This window comes from Saccoglossus kowalevskii, chromosome 3 (genome assembly GCF_978046115.1).
Source record: "Saccoglossus kowalevskii chromosome 3, keSacKowa6.1, whole genome shotgun sequence".
Classification (NCBI taxonomy): domain Eukaryota; kingdom Metazoa; phylum Hemichordata; class Enteropneusta; family Harrimaniidae; genus Saccoglossus; species Saccoglossus kowalevskii.
Window position 1 is genome coordinate 36,807,926 of NC_140643.1, and position 22,204 is coordinate 36,830,129.

Here is a 22,204-nt window from a genome sequence, read left to right on the forward strand (position 1 = left end):
TTTATGTGGACACAGTGAATGTGAGGATTATATACCAATGTTGAATGAATCAACTAGGGTCTCGGTACAGAAATTACTGTCAGAGTACTTTAAACACGAGAATATGATATCTGACGTGCCAACAGGGTTAGCATCAACATTGGCTAATGATATTGCAATAAAGTTCCAACAATTCACAAACTACGAATCAATCAGACACATACAAAATTCATATGCCAACAATATATGGATTATTTTAGAAAGAATGAGCCTAGAGAGTGAATAGATTGTCACTAGACTTGGTGACTTATTATCATGTAAATCACAAATGCACCTTATAATTTGGTGTGTATGCATACATTTGCTATTGTTGCAGGGAAAGGGTAGGGGGGTCAACTTTGTGATGAACTTTTAGCTTGAATTTCACTATGGCATGATAGCTCACCGATGACTGAACCCACCTTCATACTGGTTATATTTTTTGGACTTCAGTTACAACACTCAGTTACTTTACACAGATTCATCACTACACCAGTTCATGTATGTTACATATTATACTAATTGATTTATTTGCTGATGTTATAATCACAGATGAGTGACCGGGTCACAGGCCTATTTTTTTCGAAATTGGCCTGTGCAGTATGCCCCAGTGCAGTATGCGATATACATAAACGTGTAACCATAACATAACCTAATAAAAGACAATACAATTAAAGTTGCTGTTTTGTAATTTTTTATTAAGATGGTTCATGAGGCTCAATATACACAAACCTAAATTTGTGCAAATTCAGAAGAAAGTCTGGTACAAAATAGCTGATTTACAATACCAATATGAATATAAGTATAGCTGATTTACAATACCAATATGAATATAAGTATAGCTGATTTACAATACCAATATGAATATAAGTATAGCTGATTTACAATATCAATATGAATATAAGTATAGCTGATTTACAATATCAATATGAATATAAGTATAGCTGATTTACAATACCAATATGAATACAAGTGTAGCTGATTTACAATACCAATATGAATATAAGTATAGCTGATTTACAATACCAATATGAATACAAGTGTAGCTGATTTACAATACCAATATGAATACAAGTGTAGCTGATTTACAATACCAATATGAATGCAAGTACAAAATTCCAATATGAATACAAGTGTAGCTGATATACAATACCAATATGAATACAAGTGTAGCTGATATACAATACCAATATGAATACAAGTGTAGCTGATATACAATACCAATATGAATACAAGTGTAGCTGATATACAATACCAATATGAATATAAGTATAGCTGATTTATAATACCAATATGAATACAAGTGTAGCTGATTTACAATACCAATATGAATATAAGTATAGCTGATTTACAATACCAATATGAATATAAGTATAGCTGATTTACAATACCAATATGAATATAAGTATAGCTGATTTACAATATCAATATGAATATAAGTATAGCTGATTTACAATATCAATATGAATATAAGTATAGCTGATTTACAATACCAATATGAATACAAGTGTAGCTGATTTACAATACCAATATGAATATAAGTATAGCTGATTTACAATACCAATATGAATACAAGTGTAGCTGATTTACAATACCAATATGAATACAAGTGTAGCTGATTTACAATACCAATATGAATGCAAGTACAAAATTCCAATATGAATACAAGTGTAGCTGATATACAATACCAATATGAATACAAGTGTAGCTGATATACAATACCAATATGAATACAAGTGTAGCTGATATACAATACCAATATGAATACAAGTGTAGCTGATATACAATACCAATATGAATATAAGTATAGCTGATTTATAATACCAATATGAATACAAGTGTAGCTGATTTACAATACCAATATGAATACAAGTATAGCTGATTTACAATATCAATATGAATACAAGTGTAGCTGATTTACAATACCAATATGAATACAAGTGTAGCTGATTTACAATACCAATATGAATGCAAGTACAAAATTCCAATATGAATACAAGTGTAGCTGATATACAATACCAATAATACAAGTGTAACTGATTTACAATACCAATATGAATATAAGTATAGCTGATTTACAATACCAATATGAATACAAGTGTAGCTGATTTATAATACCAATAATACAAGTGTAGCTGATTTACAATACCAATAATACAAGTGTAGCTGATTTACAATACCAATAATACAAGTGTAGCTGATTTACAATACCAATGTACTAGTTCTCATGGGTCTACCATTCTAAACCTCACAGTTTGAGGTAGAATGTCATAAACTCTAACGTGTACAATATACTAATCTTTTTCAGTCCTTGAGAAATGAAGGTACAATGCATTTTCAACACTTAATACACTAGTTTTGATAAGAAGTCAAAATAAGTTTTTTACCAAAAATGGCAAAAAATAATAACAAAAAAAATCACAAAAAAATAGAAATTTGAAGATAATGCTACCAAATGAACAAATTAGAGAGAGGACCACCCTAGGTACATATGCAGCAAATATGAAAGAAATCCAGCTAACGGTTTTTGATAACAATTCAAAAATGTTTTTTTGCCAAAAATATAAAAAATAATAACGAAAAAAATCAGCAAAAATACAATTTTCAAGATGTCACCAAATGAACAAATTTAACAGATGACCACCCCAAGTATCTACATTATAAATCTGAAAGCAATTTGGCCAATGGTTTTCAAGACAAAGTCAACAAGTCATTGTTAATGACACATTCCCCGTTCAAAATGTTGTGACTTGACATATGAATGAATTTGATGCTGATGAAGTTGATATAAGCTTAATAGAAGATGTAAAAAAATTACGATTTGTGCTTTAAATGAGAATTGTGCATTGGTCGACCATATTGAATCAAATCACAAAAATAATGTTGGTGCGAATGTATCTCTTGGTATACTATTATCTTTGTACAAAGTTGAAACAAACGTTCATTGCATTCAAGAAAAAGTAGCATAGTCAGGTTTTGAGACTCACGATTTACATGACTTTTGTTGGAAAATGTTTTGATACAAATATCACTTTTTCTGTACCTTTTGTACACCAATCTCTTAGATGAGTGCTGACAAGAACCCTGATTTAATTTCCCAGCTCAGTTGCAAAATAAAACTGTTTGCTTTCAATCCATAATCTTGTGTTTTGCACTTCAAGATTATCAAGTACTGAACAATGCATACGTGGGAATGAGGAATGTGCTCGTCGAGCTACAAACTGGAAGGGTCGCAGGGTTCGCAAATCTCTAATCATGGTCATTTCATCACTTTGTGCAGATGCAACAGTGTGATGACGATACCTTTTGATGACATCTGAAGTTTCGTCAAAGTTACTAGCTACTTCCTGAATCCCAGTAAGAGCTTTTGATCTTGCTGTGATGTTCTTTTCAGTTTTGTCTGAAAACATGTGTTTCAAATTCTTTTTAATCATATTCACCATCCATTCCATCCGTTCATCTGCTGGTATGTGACTGTCAGTCTTTCCTGCAGTGTTCACAAATAAGCCAAAAAATTCCTCATGTGCTTCACGTATTGACAGTGAACACAACTGATGCACAAGAATCTCACAATTTCATAAGCATATTTTGAGAGACTATTGTTTTCCTTGAAAAACAACATTGCAACTTTAAATAATCGGATACCTCGGTCACGGTCTGGATGCTTGATAAGATCGAGCAGATCTTTGTACATAAGTCCAAGTTCTAGCACAGTGTGACTGTAGTTCTTGATATAGTCTTGTTTACTTGGGTCTTTATATTTCTTCTCAGTTGGCTTAATCAAAAGTTGGATTTGTTCATCGGCCAGCTGCAACGTTATCACTTGACCTTGTTCTGAAGATCAATATGTAAAAAAAATAACAATTAGCATCATATCATATTTCTTACTTCCACTGTTCACCAAATCATGTCATACTTCTCAAGCATTAATATAAGAAAAAAAATCTGTCAGTGTGATACCATGAACAGCAACTGCAAATGTTGATGTATATAATTCTAACATTTATGACATTCTGAACAAGCATTGAAAATGCATAGTCCCCGTTCAGTATTAGCTGTTGTCGACCTCAATGTTCAGTACAAGTGACATGTAGACACATGCAGGGTCCCATGTAGGCTGGGAGTTGACAAACATGGGAATTCTTTTCTCAAGTGACAAGTTCACTTTTAAAGCAATATGCATGATCATCATACAAAGTTTAAGGCCACCATTTCAACAAATTTGATCAAACCTCAAAACAAAACATGCTGTGTAGTATGGTACTATGTACAAACTTTGAACTGATTCATATCTTACAGAAGAATCAGCACGAAAAGGGGATAAAATGGCCACCAGTCAGCCATTGTGGTTAAAATCACACAAAAAATATGACGTGCACCTGTAACCCAATATGCATGATGATCATACAAGCTTTGATTGAAATCACTCTGTGCAGCTCCGAGAAACAGTTCCAGACATGTTTACCTATCAGAATCCACCAAATTTGAGGACAAAATGGCCGCCAGTGAGCCATATTTAACTAAAATGTAAAGAAAATCGACGTGCTTGTGTAGATCATCATACTTTGTCTATATGTCAAGTTTGAAAAAGATCGGTCAAAGTGTGTCTGAGAAATGGCTCCGGACGGACGGACCTTCACACCATCCACACTCTGGCCAGCTTGATGATAAACATTGTGAATGACTTCTTCATAACTATATAGGATGTCTACAACCTGATCATAGCGTTGTTCATTCTTGAATAATACAGGAAGTGGAACAACCTTTGTCTTCTGGGAAAGAGATTCTGAGAAAGGTCCCACAATTGGTTTATCCACAAATTCCTTCACAAATTGTAGTGCTGGAACAAGTCTAACAACAGCTCGTCCAATCAGTTTGGTGTAGTTCTCTTTGATATTCTCTCAGTCATTTACATTTGGTAAAAAGTCATTGGCTGTCAGGTGCCAAAATGGGAGCTGTGGTCCTGAAAATTAGCAAAACATGGTAGCAGTTTTTAATTACAGTGTAATGATTCATGGTGCAAAGTATGTCATGACACACAAAGAATGAATTGTAAGTCCACATTGCAAACTAATCTAAATGTTTTTGGGAGTCTTACAGCAGATCATCCAAATATGTTATAAGTCAGTCCTATAGGACATTAATATGTAAATGTTGTGATATGTAGATGACAGTATGTTAATAAATATCTTACCAGATTGGTGAGCCAGATGGCTGAAATCTGTTTTTTGCAGGATGGATATTGAACCAAAGGCATGGTACATATGTCCTTTCCTATCATGGCGCTGTTCACTAACACCTTGTTTCCAATTTACATTATTTCCACAGAGGCGAAATCTGTCATAAAATGAAAAAAATGTATTATCCTATTCTAATGTTAAGAGCATTACTGCACAGGTTATTAAATATCAGTTTGTTGTCTTTCACTCAATTTGATATTGTTAAGTACAAGCACATTATTGAGAATTATTGAGAATGTGTACATGTATAAACAGATTGACCCCCTTCCCAAAAAATTAATAAAATAGTCAGAATATAATTACTTCTTTTTCTTCTTGATCCGTTCAATGAGTTCAGCATCAAAGTGCCCACTGATGACATTAATGAGATTTAAGCTGCTATTGTAGGACAAGCAGACTCCCAGTGGCTGCAGTCGATCAAAAACCTATTCAGTAACAGAAAAAAAATACACTAATAAAGGGGTACGTATAACAAACTTCTTCATTTAGGGGCATGGGGATCAAACTTATCAAACTTTTTTGTTTCATGTTCTGATGTCTTGAAAACCAGACTTTCATTTAGTTGGTGGGGTGATTAAATAAAGGTGTTTCATAGAACTGTGTACACGTTATCCATGGTTCCTATATAATGTGACTGATTAATGATAATGTTAAGATCCCATAAAATCGTCCAAGTATGAACCAACCTCAACTGAGAATTACTCAAAACGTTTACTCCAATGTCATCAAAATGGTAGTTAGGAACACAGAAATTAAATTATAACAAGGTGGCTCTTATTTGAAGGATTTTATGGTAAACGCATTCAACAAGAGTGGTACACAGATGGCAGGTTGCATAGAGTAGTAAAATGAAGCTACTGTATGTACTGTAAGTACACATATCTACCTCATGCTAAAGATCACCTTAAAAACCATTATCACTGCTAAAACTATCCATTGCTGAAGCAATTAAGCTGCATATGTGTAAGCAAGGATAAAAGCACTACATGCACACACAAGCATTATATTCTGTGACCTCATTATAACAAACTCCCTGATAACAAATAAATGACTCCCAGAATGTGCCCTCATGTTATAATGAATATTTTGTGATATAACAAATTTTGTCCACGTCTCCGAGTTCCTTATAATAAGGTTACAGTATAGTATGTGCCAACTACAATATATTTCCAGCTAAATCCCCTATACCAGACTGTCAGAGCTGGTATATAAGGTAACATCATATACTTAATTAACACACTGTAATATATATTTTTCTTCTGTCCACCTGGAATATAAGCATGTTATAAACACAGTTAAGACATCATATAATGAAAAGCGGTCGACAAATTAGTTATCCAAACTTTTGAATTAGATTTGTCTAGATATAAATAGAATTATACAAATATGATTCCATGCTCTCTTTGTATGTTCAGCAGCACATGTGACAAGATGTATATGCATTCTACAAATTGTAGTAAACCTGAAAGTCAAATAATAGAGTACTATCACATAACAACAATCAAAGTGAAAATATATAAACGCACCTTCTGGTCACAAATGTTATCGTGAAGTACAAGAGATAGTATGCGCTGTACCTTGCTAAGCTGGTGATTGGCCTGCTGCATTAGGATAGCATAAACCATCCCAAGTTTTGGTACAATACCCTGTAGTACTTCCAGTCGGTTTTGAACCCCTTCCTTCAATCACACCCCTAATGCCAGCTGCATCAATTCAGGAAATGTGCTGAAGGCTTCCTCCAAAACATCCATCCATTCAAAGTTCACCAGATCATCATAGTTCTTTCTCATTAAGTAACTCACAAATCCAAATTTTCTATTCCCCATGTTCCTTTTGGAAATGGCTTCTTGTTGCATAGTGACACGAGTGAACAGTTCTCACAAAGCTGGTGAACTGGCAACAACATCTGCAAACATATCAGTACTGCACATTATTGCACTTCTTTCAATTTGCTTCCACTCATCTTCTGTAACTCTTGATGTTGGTTTTTCCTTGAAAGACTCTGAGTCAAGAATTCTGTTTTTGAAAGTTGACCCAGTCAAGTAAGCAGCTGCTTTCCCATGTGATCTGCTCACACTTCCATGGTAATCATGGTCTGGAATGCTGAAAGGGTGGTCTTCTGTTTCTTGGATTCAACATTCTTATCGGCTTTAATTTTGGAATACATATGGTCAAGATGAACAGAGTTCATTTCTTTTCTTGGTGTGGTTAACATTGATGTTGTTGGTACAGGTATTTTTGATGGTGAATTGTTAATTACAGAGAAGTCACTTGGCTTGGGAGCAATATTAACCAATTTCATATTTGAAGTATGAGTAGAATTTTCTTTTCTTGGTATGGCTGATGTTGTTGGTACACACATAACAGGTATTTTTGAACATGGTGTTGCAGTATACATGTTTGTTCACAATCACTGAACAGCTTAGTGAATTTTTGGTGGGTCTTGTACATGTTGTATTGCACTGTGGTGATATTGTTGTTGGTGAACTATGCAACCTTTTTGAAAGTTTTGACGCACTTTGTTTGCATAAACATGCAAAGTTTTCAACCTTCTCATTTAGTCTCAATAATTTAGCTTGGCATAGTCGACAAATATAACCATCCATATACTGAACCCTTCCAAACTTTTCCAACAGTTTGGGAATATTCTTGTTGAATGCTGCAGCATTACTGAGGTTGTACATTTCAGATTTATTTTTAGCCTGCTTTGTACACACAACACATGCATCGACTTTGGCTTTGCGTGGTGTAAAGTAATACAGTTGTGACATACTGGTTTCTTATCTGTGATTGACCGTGAAAGCAATTGTCCTGAAAATGGATACACAAGACGATTCATTGAGCATACATAAACATGCATGATATTAGCAGGCAGGCTAATCACCCCCACCCCCAATTTCACCCATGGAAATCACTTTAATAAGACGTTTAACACCCTGACTCCAAATAAAATGTGCAGTTAATTAGATAAAAATATACATGACTTATTATTTTACTAGATGCCAAAACATTAGGTTGTATAATAAATGACTAACTTTATAAACTCACTAAAACCTTTGTGCTATATTGCTGTTAGACACGGAAAATCGAACCCGTTCAAGCCAGAAATAGTAATGAAATATTCGCCAGAATACAAGGTGAACGGAAATGTTAAGAAACCCCTTGTAAGTTAACAAAACGTTTGTTTTTTCTTCCCAGTTTTAGTGTATCACGTGCGCCATTTCACTACGATAACATAACCTTGCGAAACATAGTCCGCTATAAAATGGTTCGTATTTACGTTTTTACTGAAGTCTGACATTAATAAATAGTTCGAATGTCACATACGTTTTTTTCCCCATTTATGTAGTACGTTTTCAGATGTAACAGCTACAGGAAAATGACCGTGCATAGTGAGGTGATTGACCACAAGATTGAAGGCTGCCTATGGCAGAGGCACTATTGCGTAAAGCGCAAAGGCCTCTGGTAAGGAGATTGGGTAGTACACAGCACATTTCATTTTCGGACACACCGCGTACCAGACTTCTCGTTCGCGAACATTATTTACCACCTCATCATTATTTTAAATAGTACATAATTTGTATGTAATGGTTTTGACAAATCTTTATAAATAGTTAAAATACAGAAATAAACAACATTTTTCATGAACATTTTGCTTGATCGAGCCAAATACAACGCGTACAAATCAGGCGGTGTTCGCAATGTAAACGCCCTCTAGCGCTGACGTCGTTCAACCAATCCCAGACAGGTTTTCATAATTTATGCTCAAGGCAAACTAAGACCACGTCGCATGGCATAAGGTAAGGAATTGAAGCAATATTACAATGATTTTATATGTTTAGTTCGTTTTAGAAGAAAACAGTTGTTCCTACTGCAAAAATTGTTAAAAACTATGTACAGATTATGAAATTTATTGCGTAAACTTGAAAGACATTGATTACTGAAAATATTCACTTCCGGTTTATTTGCGTGGCAAGAACGGGTATTTTGTGCATAATTAAAGAAGGTTTAGGTGCCAGATATGTATAAATCGGAATGAGAATTATCTATTCTGCAGAAAAGTCGCATCAAACTAACTGAACCATTTGATTATTTACGTGGCGACACTAATTTTGCAAGACGCTTGTTATGGCAAATTCAAGATGGCGTTGCACACAAACAACCGCGATAAAACAGATCGGACATAGTAAATACAAGTTTTTTTTTTGATATGCAGTTTTTTTATTCACAGAAATCATGTCTAGATTACATAGTGCGATGACAGATAGTCCCACCCCAAGGAAAACTAAGTGAAGTCGGGGTGAAGAAGAAATTAGCACAAGACCACGCTCTTTGTTTACAGACAACGTGGTATGTAGTCTTTCACTGCTATTGCGGTACTACACTAAATTTAACAGTTAGATATTGCAATGACTTTTTTTATGTAATCTCTATACAACAGACCCTGAAATGTTTGTATTGGCTGATTTGTAAGCTCCCATTTCTTCCATATGTTTTACTCGGTGCCACCAAAAGTGAAACAGAAATATAGAAAATAAACCTTTGAAGAATATCAGGCATTGGTCCAGTATATAGCCCTTTATTACAGCACAGGGGAAACTAAATCAGTGTGGCCAACTTTCCATCAATCAATATTTTGGGCTAAATGTGCTGAAGCCATCAGTGCTGTTACGAAATGCGAGAAACGAGAAGGTACAGTTTAATTTTTATTTTGTTGGTTTCCCAAAAAAAAAGATTATTCGGGCAGACTGCTCTTACTGACCTGTTCCCTGTACCCTTTACATGATCCGGCATGTTATTTAATTGTTTTGGGGTCACTAAAAGTTATAGGGTGTACTTTTATAAATTTGAAATCATGGAAGAAAACTTGTTGGTCAGTGTTGTAAAGCTGTTGTTTATACTCTTATTAAATTAAAAATCTTCGAGGAAAAAAATACTGATGTCTGTGTTATACTTGTAATTTAACATATACTTTTTCACATTTTTAGACTTGCTGTGTCTGCAAAATTGTTTTAGTACATGGATTGGCAGTTGTACTAATAATTCTAGAAAACAACAATTTTACTTACAAAGCAGGCAGATCATTTAATCCCTTTTTGGAATGTCCAAGACGAGGTCAAAATATAGTGTTGCTATCACTCACCCACTCACTGTATTGAAATATATTTCTTTTGATAAGTTTTCTTTCTTTTTTTATTTTAGGTGGGGCTTGTAGGTCAAGAACTCTGAATCATCTCGCACATCGGTTTAAAAGTATTGAAGAGGCAGAAAACTTCTATGATATTGATTGATATCATGATTTCGGCTCTTTTGTTGAAGAAACAATTAATAACCCAAAAGCAGCATCACCCAAGTCACCAATGGGATGTTTCAGTCCACCCAGGAACAGTGCCTCATCTCTATCATCAACTCCGGGAGAATACATAATAGTTTTGGAGAGTTTCAATCTACTATCTAGACGACAGCAATCTAGTTTGATTTCACAACTATTCATTATTTATCTATCATCACGTTACTCACCAACTCTATTGCCGCCATACACTCCTACAAATTTTATCAGTTTAGCTGCTGAAGCTATGAATAACTTAAAGCAAAACAATGAGGAAAATACCCTTTATCATCTGGCATCAGCTGTTGGAGAAGATGGTAGTGGACCAAGAATGCCTCTTCATCGCATGTCGTGGCCATTGTTATCTTACAACATCAATTTTTTGCTGTGGATAACATACATCAATGTCACTGTCCTGAGCCTTATGCCAAGTTTTTAGAGACATTGTATTGTCATTTTGGGAATAAATGCATAAGTTTATTGTGTGGGCCAATGTGGACATACAGCAGTGAGAAGAATCACAACCAGTTACAAAGTGATGAAGCAGAAACAGTACAGCAAGAGTCACATGATATTATACAGTCAGCTATGGAATTGTCAAATATTGTGGAGGAGACTGATATCAATATACAATGGAAGGAGTATGAGAGAGATTTGAATGCCAATGATCAACAGACATCTACAGGGCCTCTTGATAATCAGGTGATATTAGTACATGTAATTGTGTTTTTTTTAAAGGCAGGGGAAGACGCACCTTTATAATTATTTTATTTGATAAAAACTTTACTAGCTAAAAATTCTCACTTTGATATTGCTATCTCAATGAGGATATTCTAATAAAAAAGTATAAGCACTTATACTACTTTCTGTGACTAAAATTGCGTAGAATTTTAATTTGAAAAAATAGAAATTGAGTTAATAAAGCATTGAGCATTACAATTAGTCAACAAATGTGGTATTTGTATTGTAGATACATTTATGAATGTTATTTTTTACATTTTCAGGGTGAACAAGAGAAAATAGCTGCAAATAGTGACAACTTGAATGTTAGTCATCTGTTCTCTGTCTTGTCAATTGCCAAGAGAAGTGGAAGCGACTAGTACTGATCCAAATACTATTGCTCATAGTTATGGAATACTGCCACAGAAAAAAACACAAAATATGAAAAGAGAGACAATGAAGGTATATCAGCTCATACTATATATGATAAGATTATTCAGGTATTTTGAAAAATTTGTAAACAACAATTAGAACCGTTTAACTGTCACTCATCTCATTACAGGCAATGACAAATGTTGTTGGGTTATCAAAGAGAACATTAGCTTATCGCTTGGAAAAGAGTGGTTTTTGCCAAGATACCAGCATCCAAGTAAGATTTTTTTCTGATTGTTTATTTTCAAAAAAGTATTTACAAAGCATTTTACATGTATGTGTATGTATTATAAGACCCATTTTCAGTGTATGTGGTGTTTAATGACCAACCAGCCGTATTGTAGGAAAAAGCTTTCCTTATGATCAAGAAGAGGATAAAAAATGGAAGATGGTGGATCAAAGCAGACTTGACAGATATGCATGCAGGACTGAGAGAATCTATGAGAAATACTTGGTCAGGTATAGTGCGAATTGGTGTTTTTAATATTATCAGCTCACTGGTACACTTAACAGTTAAGACGATTAACTTGGATTTTATTGTAAAAATTCTCTGTGCTATATTTTGCAAATTGGGTTATAAACAACTAAACAAGGTTGGAACCTTGGGTACTAATTCTGTAAATGACTCCATTGGAAATGCATTGTGTTTTACATTTTTCTGAAACCATGAGCTGGATTGTTTTCACATTGAATTTGGAAACTTGGCGTGGGCCTTTCTAAGATTTGTTTATTTGATGAAATTATTTCTAATTTTCTAACCTCCTAAACATCATGTCCAATTCCACAGCATTAAAAGAGACCTATTGCTTATATTTACAGTACAGCGATCACTATTAATACATTTTATCAAAGCTGGTAAGTTAACTACACAGTCTTTCATCCGATAGTTTCACTACTCCACGTGACAAATCTGCAAATTGTGATGACTGAGGAGTGAGTATCTTCACAACACGTGGACTTAGTTTAATAACAGGACAGCATGGCAAAGTCCAAACCAAGGCTTCTTCCAATCCTGTGACAGTGATTTCCAAATTCAGTGACTGAAAAAGTGGAGATGAAAGCAATTTTCAAGAGTCAAAATAAGTTGGATAATTAAGCATAATTCTGTACATATAATTCTAACAAAGAGTGGACATTGAATATGAACAATGTATTAATTTTGATTTATTTACCATTATAACTGCTTGCATACTATCTTCAGTAATAGTTGCAGCAGCAAAATAATATCTCTGTGCATCCATGTAACTTCCATTTTTCCAAAACTCCTTAGCCTTCAGCAGTGACAACTGGCGCTTTCTGTGAAATATGAATAATTAGTAATATAACATTACATTTCTTAATGAAATTCCTTGTTAATACAAATTATGTCAGATCTCTAAAAATTCTGTTCCCAAATTAAAATGCACAAGCCATTTAGTAAATGAACAATACATGTATTAGTCCAACTGGTCCAGCAATTTGTATTTACCTTTTACGTTTCTCATTTTCAGCTTGTTTTCCAGGGACCTTCTGACCATCAAATACAACTAATGGTTTTATGTCAATGTTGACCAGATGCAACACCCATTTCATAAAATATCTGATGTACCTATTAAATAAAAAAATCAGATCTAAAATTAATCATAAAAAAAATTTGGTTTATTATGAAAATTATGGACAGATTTTGTAATAAAAATGTTTATTTTCTGTATCAAAGTAATTTCAGAATGAGATTGGTTGGATTTTGTTGTCAGTAGTGTGTGGCAAACAAAAAATCTACAATAATTCAACACTGCAGTGTGCAAATTCGGTGAAAAGTTGTACAATAACAACTACTGTACTTTATTCTATGTACCTCTCAGTTGGTATACCCTCTGCAAGTTCCTGTGCACAACCACAGCAACCTTTGTGTAAAACCATTGATGCATCAAGGGCCAACGTTTTGCCACTAAAATCTTGTAATCTAATGGGTCGTCTTGCTTCACTCAGGGATCTCGTCAATTTAAGCGCCAACAACTTGAGTTGGTATAGTCCGGCACGCAAGTTGTTGGCGCTTAAATTGACAATATCCTCACTCAGTTCATTGTAGAACAAAGAATCTCACATTTTGCATGCATAAAACTCTTACACTACTAGTAACGACCCCGATCATGCCCTGTTTTCGTTTTACAGATTACTATTTATTGTGATGTTCTTGTTTGTTTGTATACAATATAGTTTTTGAACCAGAAATTTACTCTTGGGACACTGTCCAATACCAATACAATATTTTGTCAACTTAATATTGAAAACACTGCGTGTATTTAAACTTGAAATTAAACATTAGAAAAATTGAATAGCAAAAAAGATCAATAAAAAGTCGAGGTTACATACTTACCGATTTATAAATCATAAAACTACCAATGTTAACAGTGAGAGGTTGAATCGGTTCAGCAAAAGTACACGAAAACGACTTCGCGAAAGAGACTAAGACAGGCCTGAGAATAATATACGCATTTGTTCAAACCGGAAGTTTACTCTGAGTCGACCCTTGGCTGGTTCCCGCCTCAAGTGTCATGGCGTACCAAGCCATTCGCAAAGGACGCCGGGAACCAGCGAAAGTCGACCCAACCCCAAGTTGCATATATTCGACGATTGAGGGCGTTTACATTGCGAACACCGCCTGCGTACGAATAGAACGTATCGTGTCCAGCTATTGGTTGACCGCATTGTATTTGGCTCTTCCGTTTCACCCCTCCGGAATGTTCCACTTTCGCTGTCTAATCGCAGGATTTTCGAAAACGTCAAAAAAAACAAGAATTAGTAGAAATGTTCCTGTTTTGGGTGGATTATTGATAGAGAATAATGTCTTTATTACAAAAATGTTGAAAAACCGTGAGTTTTTGCCTTAGTTATTTTTTTATCGGCAACAAACTGCGAACTCGGCAAATTTGATTGCACAACTTCCCTCTATCACATACACCCAGCGACACCGATGCCAGCTGGCTGTACGCGTCACGTCTTGCCTTCTGCTCTGAGCATTCCGTGAAGGAAAACATTTTGTGATTGACAGTTATAGATTCGAATTAAACCAACGTAAATCATTAGGTGTGAGAGCTGAGGCTAGCATGCACGAATGACATTTCTTGGATATTCTAATTCTTAATTTTTGAAAAAAACAACAAACGCTATTTCTTGCAAATAAAATGGCAATTAAAAATAGTCATTGCACAATTCGTGAATTGCTGATTCGTTGATTCTTGATTCTTCATTTAGGCTTACCCGCAGTTCACAGTGTTTAGACAAAAGGCATTTTGCATTATCAATTTCAGACTTACCAAACGTATCCAAACACAAGTTTACAGAAACATCATTTGACAAGATATCCATTTTATCCACCATAAAACAGCATTTCATTTGTCACTGGTACCGATGTTGTTGCACTGCAGTGTCATTGTCCATTGATCCAGTGGCATCGAAAGCCAGGGTGGAGTCACTTTGACCATGGTCAACGTAGTTTTGAATTGCTGATCACCTTGACAAAGAGATACACCATTAAATGTTCCACAATCACGGCAGCGAATGTCATTCATCGTAGACCAAGTCTAGTACAAGATCGGTTACTAAAAATCAAGAGCTGGGTACGACACGTTCTACCACCATGGCGACGTCTGTTTATCATAACTATTCACTTGCATTGCTCAATATATTGTAACATGTTAATATCTGTTTAATCAAGGTCATCAACATGTTATAGATTTGTTAAAAAATCTTGAGTCGCGTGATCGTTTGCGAGACTTGGCATTTTATTTGAGGAAAATCTGCACATTTTTGTTTTCCGAACAGTTATATAGGTCAGGAGCGTCATTTGCCATTTTTTTTACTAAATTGCTCTACAGTTGGACCAGGCCAGGCTGTATACTGATGACGTGTATATAAGTAACAAATGAAGCAAAATAGGTCTCCAGATCCTAAACGCCGCGAAACCACGTTTATCAAAGAAGATTATGGAAGATTATTTAATCCTGTTGAGACTCAAGTACTATTGATCAAATCAAATATACTTTTCCATTTCACTATTTTGATTTTTCCTCTGCATTGTTGAATGAAAACCTGACAACTTTTCACTTGATAGGATAGTTACCTGAGTCATTAAGTGTGTCTTTTAAACTTGAAACAAAAATTTAATTTAAATGTTAATAACATTTATTAATGTCGTAATTTACTTCCTATGTATGTATCCTTTTGTGTTTTATTTCAGACAAGAATTGCGATCTGAAACAACTTGAGCAATTTTGGACAGATTGTTCATGCTACCACTGGATGATTCATTTTATGTCAATTTCCTTAAAGAAAGCTTTACAAAGTCAGCAAGACATTGCCAGTTACGTCTGATTATGAGCATTTCAAGCCTATTATGTTGTTAGTCATAACAGAAACCAATTTTGGCTTAATTTAGCTCAGTTACCGATAGCTGACAACGACGAATTCACTTACACATCATTTTTGGTTACAAGATACTATGGCCAACCAAGGCCCATGTTGACAATTGTGTCAAATAAAAATAAATATTGTGTTGAATTTGTTTGATTATGAAACCCTTTTCATGGACTGCATATCACCAATGTCTGCAATTCTCTTGTACATTGCCCTCCCCAAGCCAGCCACAAATAATATGTACATTATATTTCATTTCGGAAGTCCATCTTCTAAAGAAACAATCAGAGAAAGCTTTGCAAATGGAAATATCCTACTCACGACATGCAAGACATTCTTTCATTCGTTGACCAATTCATTTTTTTATATGAACCTAGGAAGTGTCTCAGCCCATTTTATTCATATGAATACAGGGACGCCATTCCATAAATGTGTGCATCTTCGCCAGCCAAGAACCAGTTATTCAGCCGAAGCCTTAACATTAACCCTTGGCAGATTTCACCACGATTTACTGTAAGATTCACATCGGCTCATTTGCATCACCCAATCAGAACTCACGAAAGAAACTACACAATACTTGGTAAAAACGTGTTGCTGGCTTTTTCTCTGCACGGGCTTACCTACCATCAAAACAAAGCACTTCGTGATGTATATCACCAGTAATGTAACTACCCAAGCAGCCAGTGTTACCAATTTACCCAGTGATCAGTCCCATGTACTGAATCATAATCTTATCAGTAATGTACCTGGTACTCAAGCAGCCAGTGTAACCAATTTACCCAGTGATCAGTCCCATGTACGGAATCAAAATGTTACCAGTAATGTAACTACCCAAGCAGCCAGTGTTACCAATTTACCCAGTGATCAGTCCCATGTACTGAATCATAATCTTATCAGTAATGTACCTAGTACTCAAGCAGCCAGTGTTACCAATTTACCCAGTGATCAGTCCCATGCACTGAATCATAATATCACCAGTAATGTACCTACCCAAGCAGCCAATGTTAATAAATTACCCAGCGATCAGTCCCATGGACTGAATCATAATGTTACCAGTAATGTACCCAAGCAGCCAGTGTTACCAATTTACCCAGTGATCAGTCCCATGTACTGAATCATGTTACCAGTAATGTATCTAGTACTCAAGCAGCCAGTGTAACCAATTTACCTAGTGATCAGTCCCTTGTACTGAATCATATTGTTACCAGTAATGTACCTAGTACTAAAGCAGCCAATGTTACCAATTTACCTAGTGATCAAATCCATGTACTGAATCATAATATCACCAGTAATGTACTTACTCAATCAGCCAGTGTTGCCAATTTACCCAGTGATCAGTCCCATGTACTGAATCATAATGTTACCAGTAATGTACCTAGTACTAAAGCAGCCAATGTTACCAATTTACCTAGTGATCAAATCCATGTACTGAATCATAATATCAGCAGTAATGTACCTACCCAAGCAGCCAATGTTACTAAATTACCCAGCGATCAGTCCTATGTACTGAATTATATTGATAGTAGTAATGTACCCAAGCAGCCAGTGTTACCAAATTACCCAGTGATCAGTCCCATGGACTGAATCATAATGTTACCAGTAATGTACCTAGTACTCAAACAGCCAGTGTTACCAATTTACGTAGTGATCAGTCCCATGTACTGAATCATAATGTTACCAGTAATGTACCCAAGCAGCCAGTTTTACCAATGTTACCAATTTACCCAGTGATCAGTCCCATGGACTGAATCATAATGTTACCAGTAATGTACCTAGTACTCAAGCAGCCAGTGTTACCAATTTATCCAGTGATCAGTCCCATGTACTGAATCATAATGTTACCAGTAATGTACCCAAGCAGCCAGTGTTATCAAATTACCTAGTGATCAGTCCTATGGACTGAATCATAATATCACCAGAAATGTACCTACTCAAGCAGCCAGTGTTGCCAATTTACCCAGTGATCAGTCCCATGTACTGAATCATAATGTTACCAGTAATGTACCTAGGACTCAAGCCGCCAATGTTACCAATTTACCCAGTGATCAGTCCCATGTACTGAATCAAAATGTTACCAGTAGTGTACCTACCCAAGCACCCAGTGTTACCAGTTTACTCATTGATCAGTCACATGGACTGAATCATAATGTTACCAGTAATGTACCCAAGCAGCCAGTTTTACCAATGTTACCAATTTACCCAGTGATCAGTCCCATGTACTGAATCATAATGTTACCAGTAATGTACCCAAGCAGCCAGTGTTATCAAATTACCTTGTGATCAGTCCCATGGACTGAATCATAATGTTACCAGTAATGTATCTAGTACTGAAGCAGACAGTGTTGCCAATTTACCCCGTGATCAGTCCCATGTACTGAATCATAATGTTACCAGTAATGTACCCAAGCAGCCAGTGTTACCAAATTACCTAGTGATCAGTCCCATGGACTGAATCATATGTTACCAGTAATGTACCTAGTACTGAAGCCGCCAGTGTTGCCAATTTACCCCGTGATCAGTCCCATGTACTGAATCATAATGTTACCAGTAATGTACTTACTCAAGCATCCAGTGTTACCAAATTACCCAGTGATCAGTCCCATGTACTGAATCATAATGTTACCAGTAATGTACCCAATCAGCCAGTGTTACCAAATTACCTAGTGATCAGTCCCATGGACTGAATCATAATATCACCAGTAATGTACCTAGTACTCAAGCAGCCAATGTTACCAATTTACCCAGTGATCAGCCCCATGTACTGAATCATGATGTTACCAGTAATGTACCTAGTACTCAAGCAGCCAATGTTACCAATTTACCCAGTGATCAACCCCATGTACTGAATCATGATGTTACCAGTAATGTACGTAGTACTCATGCAGCCAATGTTACCAATTTACCTAGTTTTCAGTCCCATGTACTGAATCATAATGTTATCAGTAATGTACCTAGTACTCAAGCAGCCAATGTTACCAATTTACCCAGTGATCAGCCCTATGTACTGAATCATAATGTTACCAGCAATGTACCTAGTACTCAAGCAGCCAATGTTACCAATTTACCCAGTGATCAGTCCCATGTACTGAACCATGTTACCAGTAATGTACGTAGTACTAAAGCAGCCAGTGTTACCAATTTACCTAGTGATCAACCCCATGTACTGAATCATAATATCACCAGCAATGTACCTACCCAATCAGTCAGTGTTACCAATTTACCCAGCGATCAGTCCCATGTACTGAATCATATTATTACTAGTAATGTACCCAAGCAGCCAGTGTTACCAATTTACCCAGTGATCAGTCCCATGGACTGAATCATAATGTTACCAGTAATGTACTTACTCAAGCAGCCAATGTTACCAATTTACCTAGTGATCAGTCCCATGTACTAAATCATAATGTTACCAGTAATGTACCCAAGCAGCAGCTAATAGTCACCAAATGAGAACACTTTACAGGCTCACAAAAGTAATGTGTAACAAACCACCAAAACAAAGTGTAGCAGTGGAGGACCAGAATGGAAACTTGATAAGTGGAAAAGAAGAAACACTACATAGATGGAGTGACCACTTCAAGGAAGTTTTAAACAGAAAGGAACCCGACCAACCTATCAATGATGATGATGCAAATTATGAGCATATAGATATTGAAGAAATTGATATCAGAGAACCAAGCAGAGTTGAAATAAGGAATGCAATTAAACAGTTAAAGAATGGGGAGGCATCTGGAGTTGATTCAATTACAGCAGAACTCCTTAAAGCAGATATTGAACTTGCAACAGACAAAGTTCAACAGCTTATTGATAAGATATGGAAAGAAGAGAGAATACCTATGAAATGGAAGCAAGGTTTGATAATAAAACTACCCAAGAAAGGAAATCTCAAACAGTGTAAGAATTGGAGAGGAATAACACTACTACCTATTGTAAGCAAAGTCCTGAGCCGAGTCATCATAGACAGAATAAAGAACGGAGTTGATAAATGTCTCAGAAATGAGCAGGCTGGATTTCGGAAGGGAAGAGGCACAACAGAACAAATATTCATTTTACGTAATATTATTGAACAGGTCAACGAATGGCAAGCAACACTATACGTTAATTTCATTGACTTCGAAAAAGCATTCGATTCTGTGCACCGAGACAGCCTTTGGAGAATAATGAGAATGTATGGAATACCAGAAAAGTTAACCAGTCTTGTGAAAGCTTTTTATGATGACTTCAAATGTGCAGTGATACATCAAGGGGAAACATTGGAATGGTTTGACATCAAAACAGGAGTAAAACAAGGCTGCAATATGTCAGGTTTTTTTGTTTCTCATAGTGGTTGATTGGATTGGACTGTACAAAATGGCGAAACAGGAATTAGATGGAAGTTTACATCAAAGTTGGATGACTTGGATTTCGCAGATGATTTGGCGCTGATGGCATCCACAAAACAACATATCCAACAAAAAACAGAAGCTCAACGAGTTGGACTAAAAGTGAATTCCCAGAAGACAAAATTAATGAGAATTAATGCAAGAAATGTTGACAGAATTTACATCGATGGCAAAGTTGTTGAAGATGTCAACAAATTTGTGTACCTGGGTGCAACCTTAACAAAATCAGGAGGAGGAATGGGAGACATGGAAAACAGAATTTCAAAGGGGAGAAATGCATTCAGGCAGCTTAATAAAATATGGAGCAGTAACAAAATCAAGAGAGCAACAAAACTCAAGTTGTACAAATCATTGGTGTTGTCAGTGCTGTTATATGGATCTGAAACCTAGAAGATGACAAAAGGCGATGAAAGAAAACTCAATACTTTTCAAACAAAGTGTTTAAGGAGGATAATGAAGATAAAATGGCAAGACCATGTTAGGAATGAAGAACTGCTAACCAGGACTGGGATGGAGAAATTGAGCACTACAGTAATGAAGAGGAGATGGAAATTTATTGGGCACACCTTAAGGGAGGAACCCACAAGCATCTGTAACACAGCATTGACATGGGCACCAGAAGGGAAAAGGAAACGGGGTAGACCCAAAACAACTTGGCGACGCACTGTAGAGAAGGAAAGAAACAAGGCTGGATGGAAGTCATGGGCGGAAGCCAGAGTTACAGCAGCTGATAGGACAAAATGGAGACGTTCGATGGAGGCCCTATGTGCCACTTGGCATCTGGAGGATAGGTAACAGGTAACAATGTATCCAAGCAGCCAGTGTTATCAAATTACCTAGTGATCAGTCCCATGTACTGAATCATAATGTTACCAGTAATGTACCCAAGTAGCGAGTGTTACCAAATTACCTAGTGATCAGTCCTATGGACTGAATCATAATGTTACCAGTAATGTACCTAGTACTCAAACAGCCAGTGTTGCCAATTTACCCAGTGATCGGTCCCATGTACTGAATCATAATGTTACCAGTAATGTAACTAGTACTCAAGCAGCCAATGTTACCAATTTACCCAGTGATCAGTCCCACGTACTGAATCATAATGTTACCAGAAATGTACCTAGTACTCAAGCAGCCAATGTTACCAATTTACCCAGTGATCAGTCCCACGTACTGAATCATAATGTTACTAGTAATGTACCTAGTACCCAAGCAGCCAGTTTTACCAATGTTACCAATTTACCCAGTAATCAGTCCCATGTACTGAATCATAATGTTACCAGTAATGTACCTAGTACTCAAGCAGCCAGTATTACCATTTTACCCAGTGATCAGTCCCATGGACTGAATCATAATGTTACCAGTAATGTACCTAGTACCCAAGCAGCCAATGTTACCAATTTACGCAGTGATCAGTCCCATATACTGAATCATAATGTTACCAGTAATGTACCCAAGCAGCCAGTTTTACCAATGTTACCAATTTACCCAGTGATCAGTCCCATGGACTGAATCATAATGTTACCAGTAATGTACCTAGTACTCAAGCAGCCAATGTTACCAATTTACCCAGTGATCAGTCCCATGTACTGAATCATAATGTTACCAGTAATGTAACTAGTACTCAAGCAGCCAATGTTACCAATTTACCCAGTGATCAGTCCCACGTACTGAATCATAATGTTACC

At 36.0% G+C, this 22,204-nt stretch overlaps 1 protein-coding gene and 2 pseudogenes across 1 annotated transcript; 2 read left to right on the forward strand and 1 right to left on the reverse strand.

Annotated features, from left to right (window-relative positions):
• Window positions 1–9,494: 9,494 nt before the first annotated feature.
• LOC144342256 (uncharacterized) lies at window positions 9,495–12,401 on the forward strand (annotated as a pseudogene).
• Window positions 12,402–12,508: 107 nt separating this feature from the next.
• LOC146747865 (exonuclease 1-like) lies at window positions 12,509–15,087 on the reverse strand (annotated as a pseudogene).
• Window positions 15,088–20,558: 5,471 nt separating this feature from the next.
• On the forward strand, window positions 20,559–20,906 carry LOC146747866 (uncharacterized). The gene has a single exon (XM_085497489.1). It carries the CDS (start codon window positions 20,559–20,561, stop codon window positions 20,904–20,906), a length of 348 nt encoding a protein of 115 aa, XP_085353615.1.
• Window positions 20,907–22,204: the final 1,298 nt, after the last annotated feature.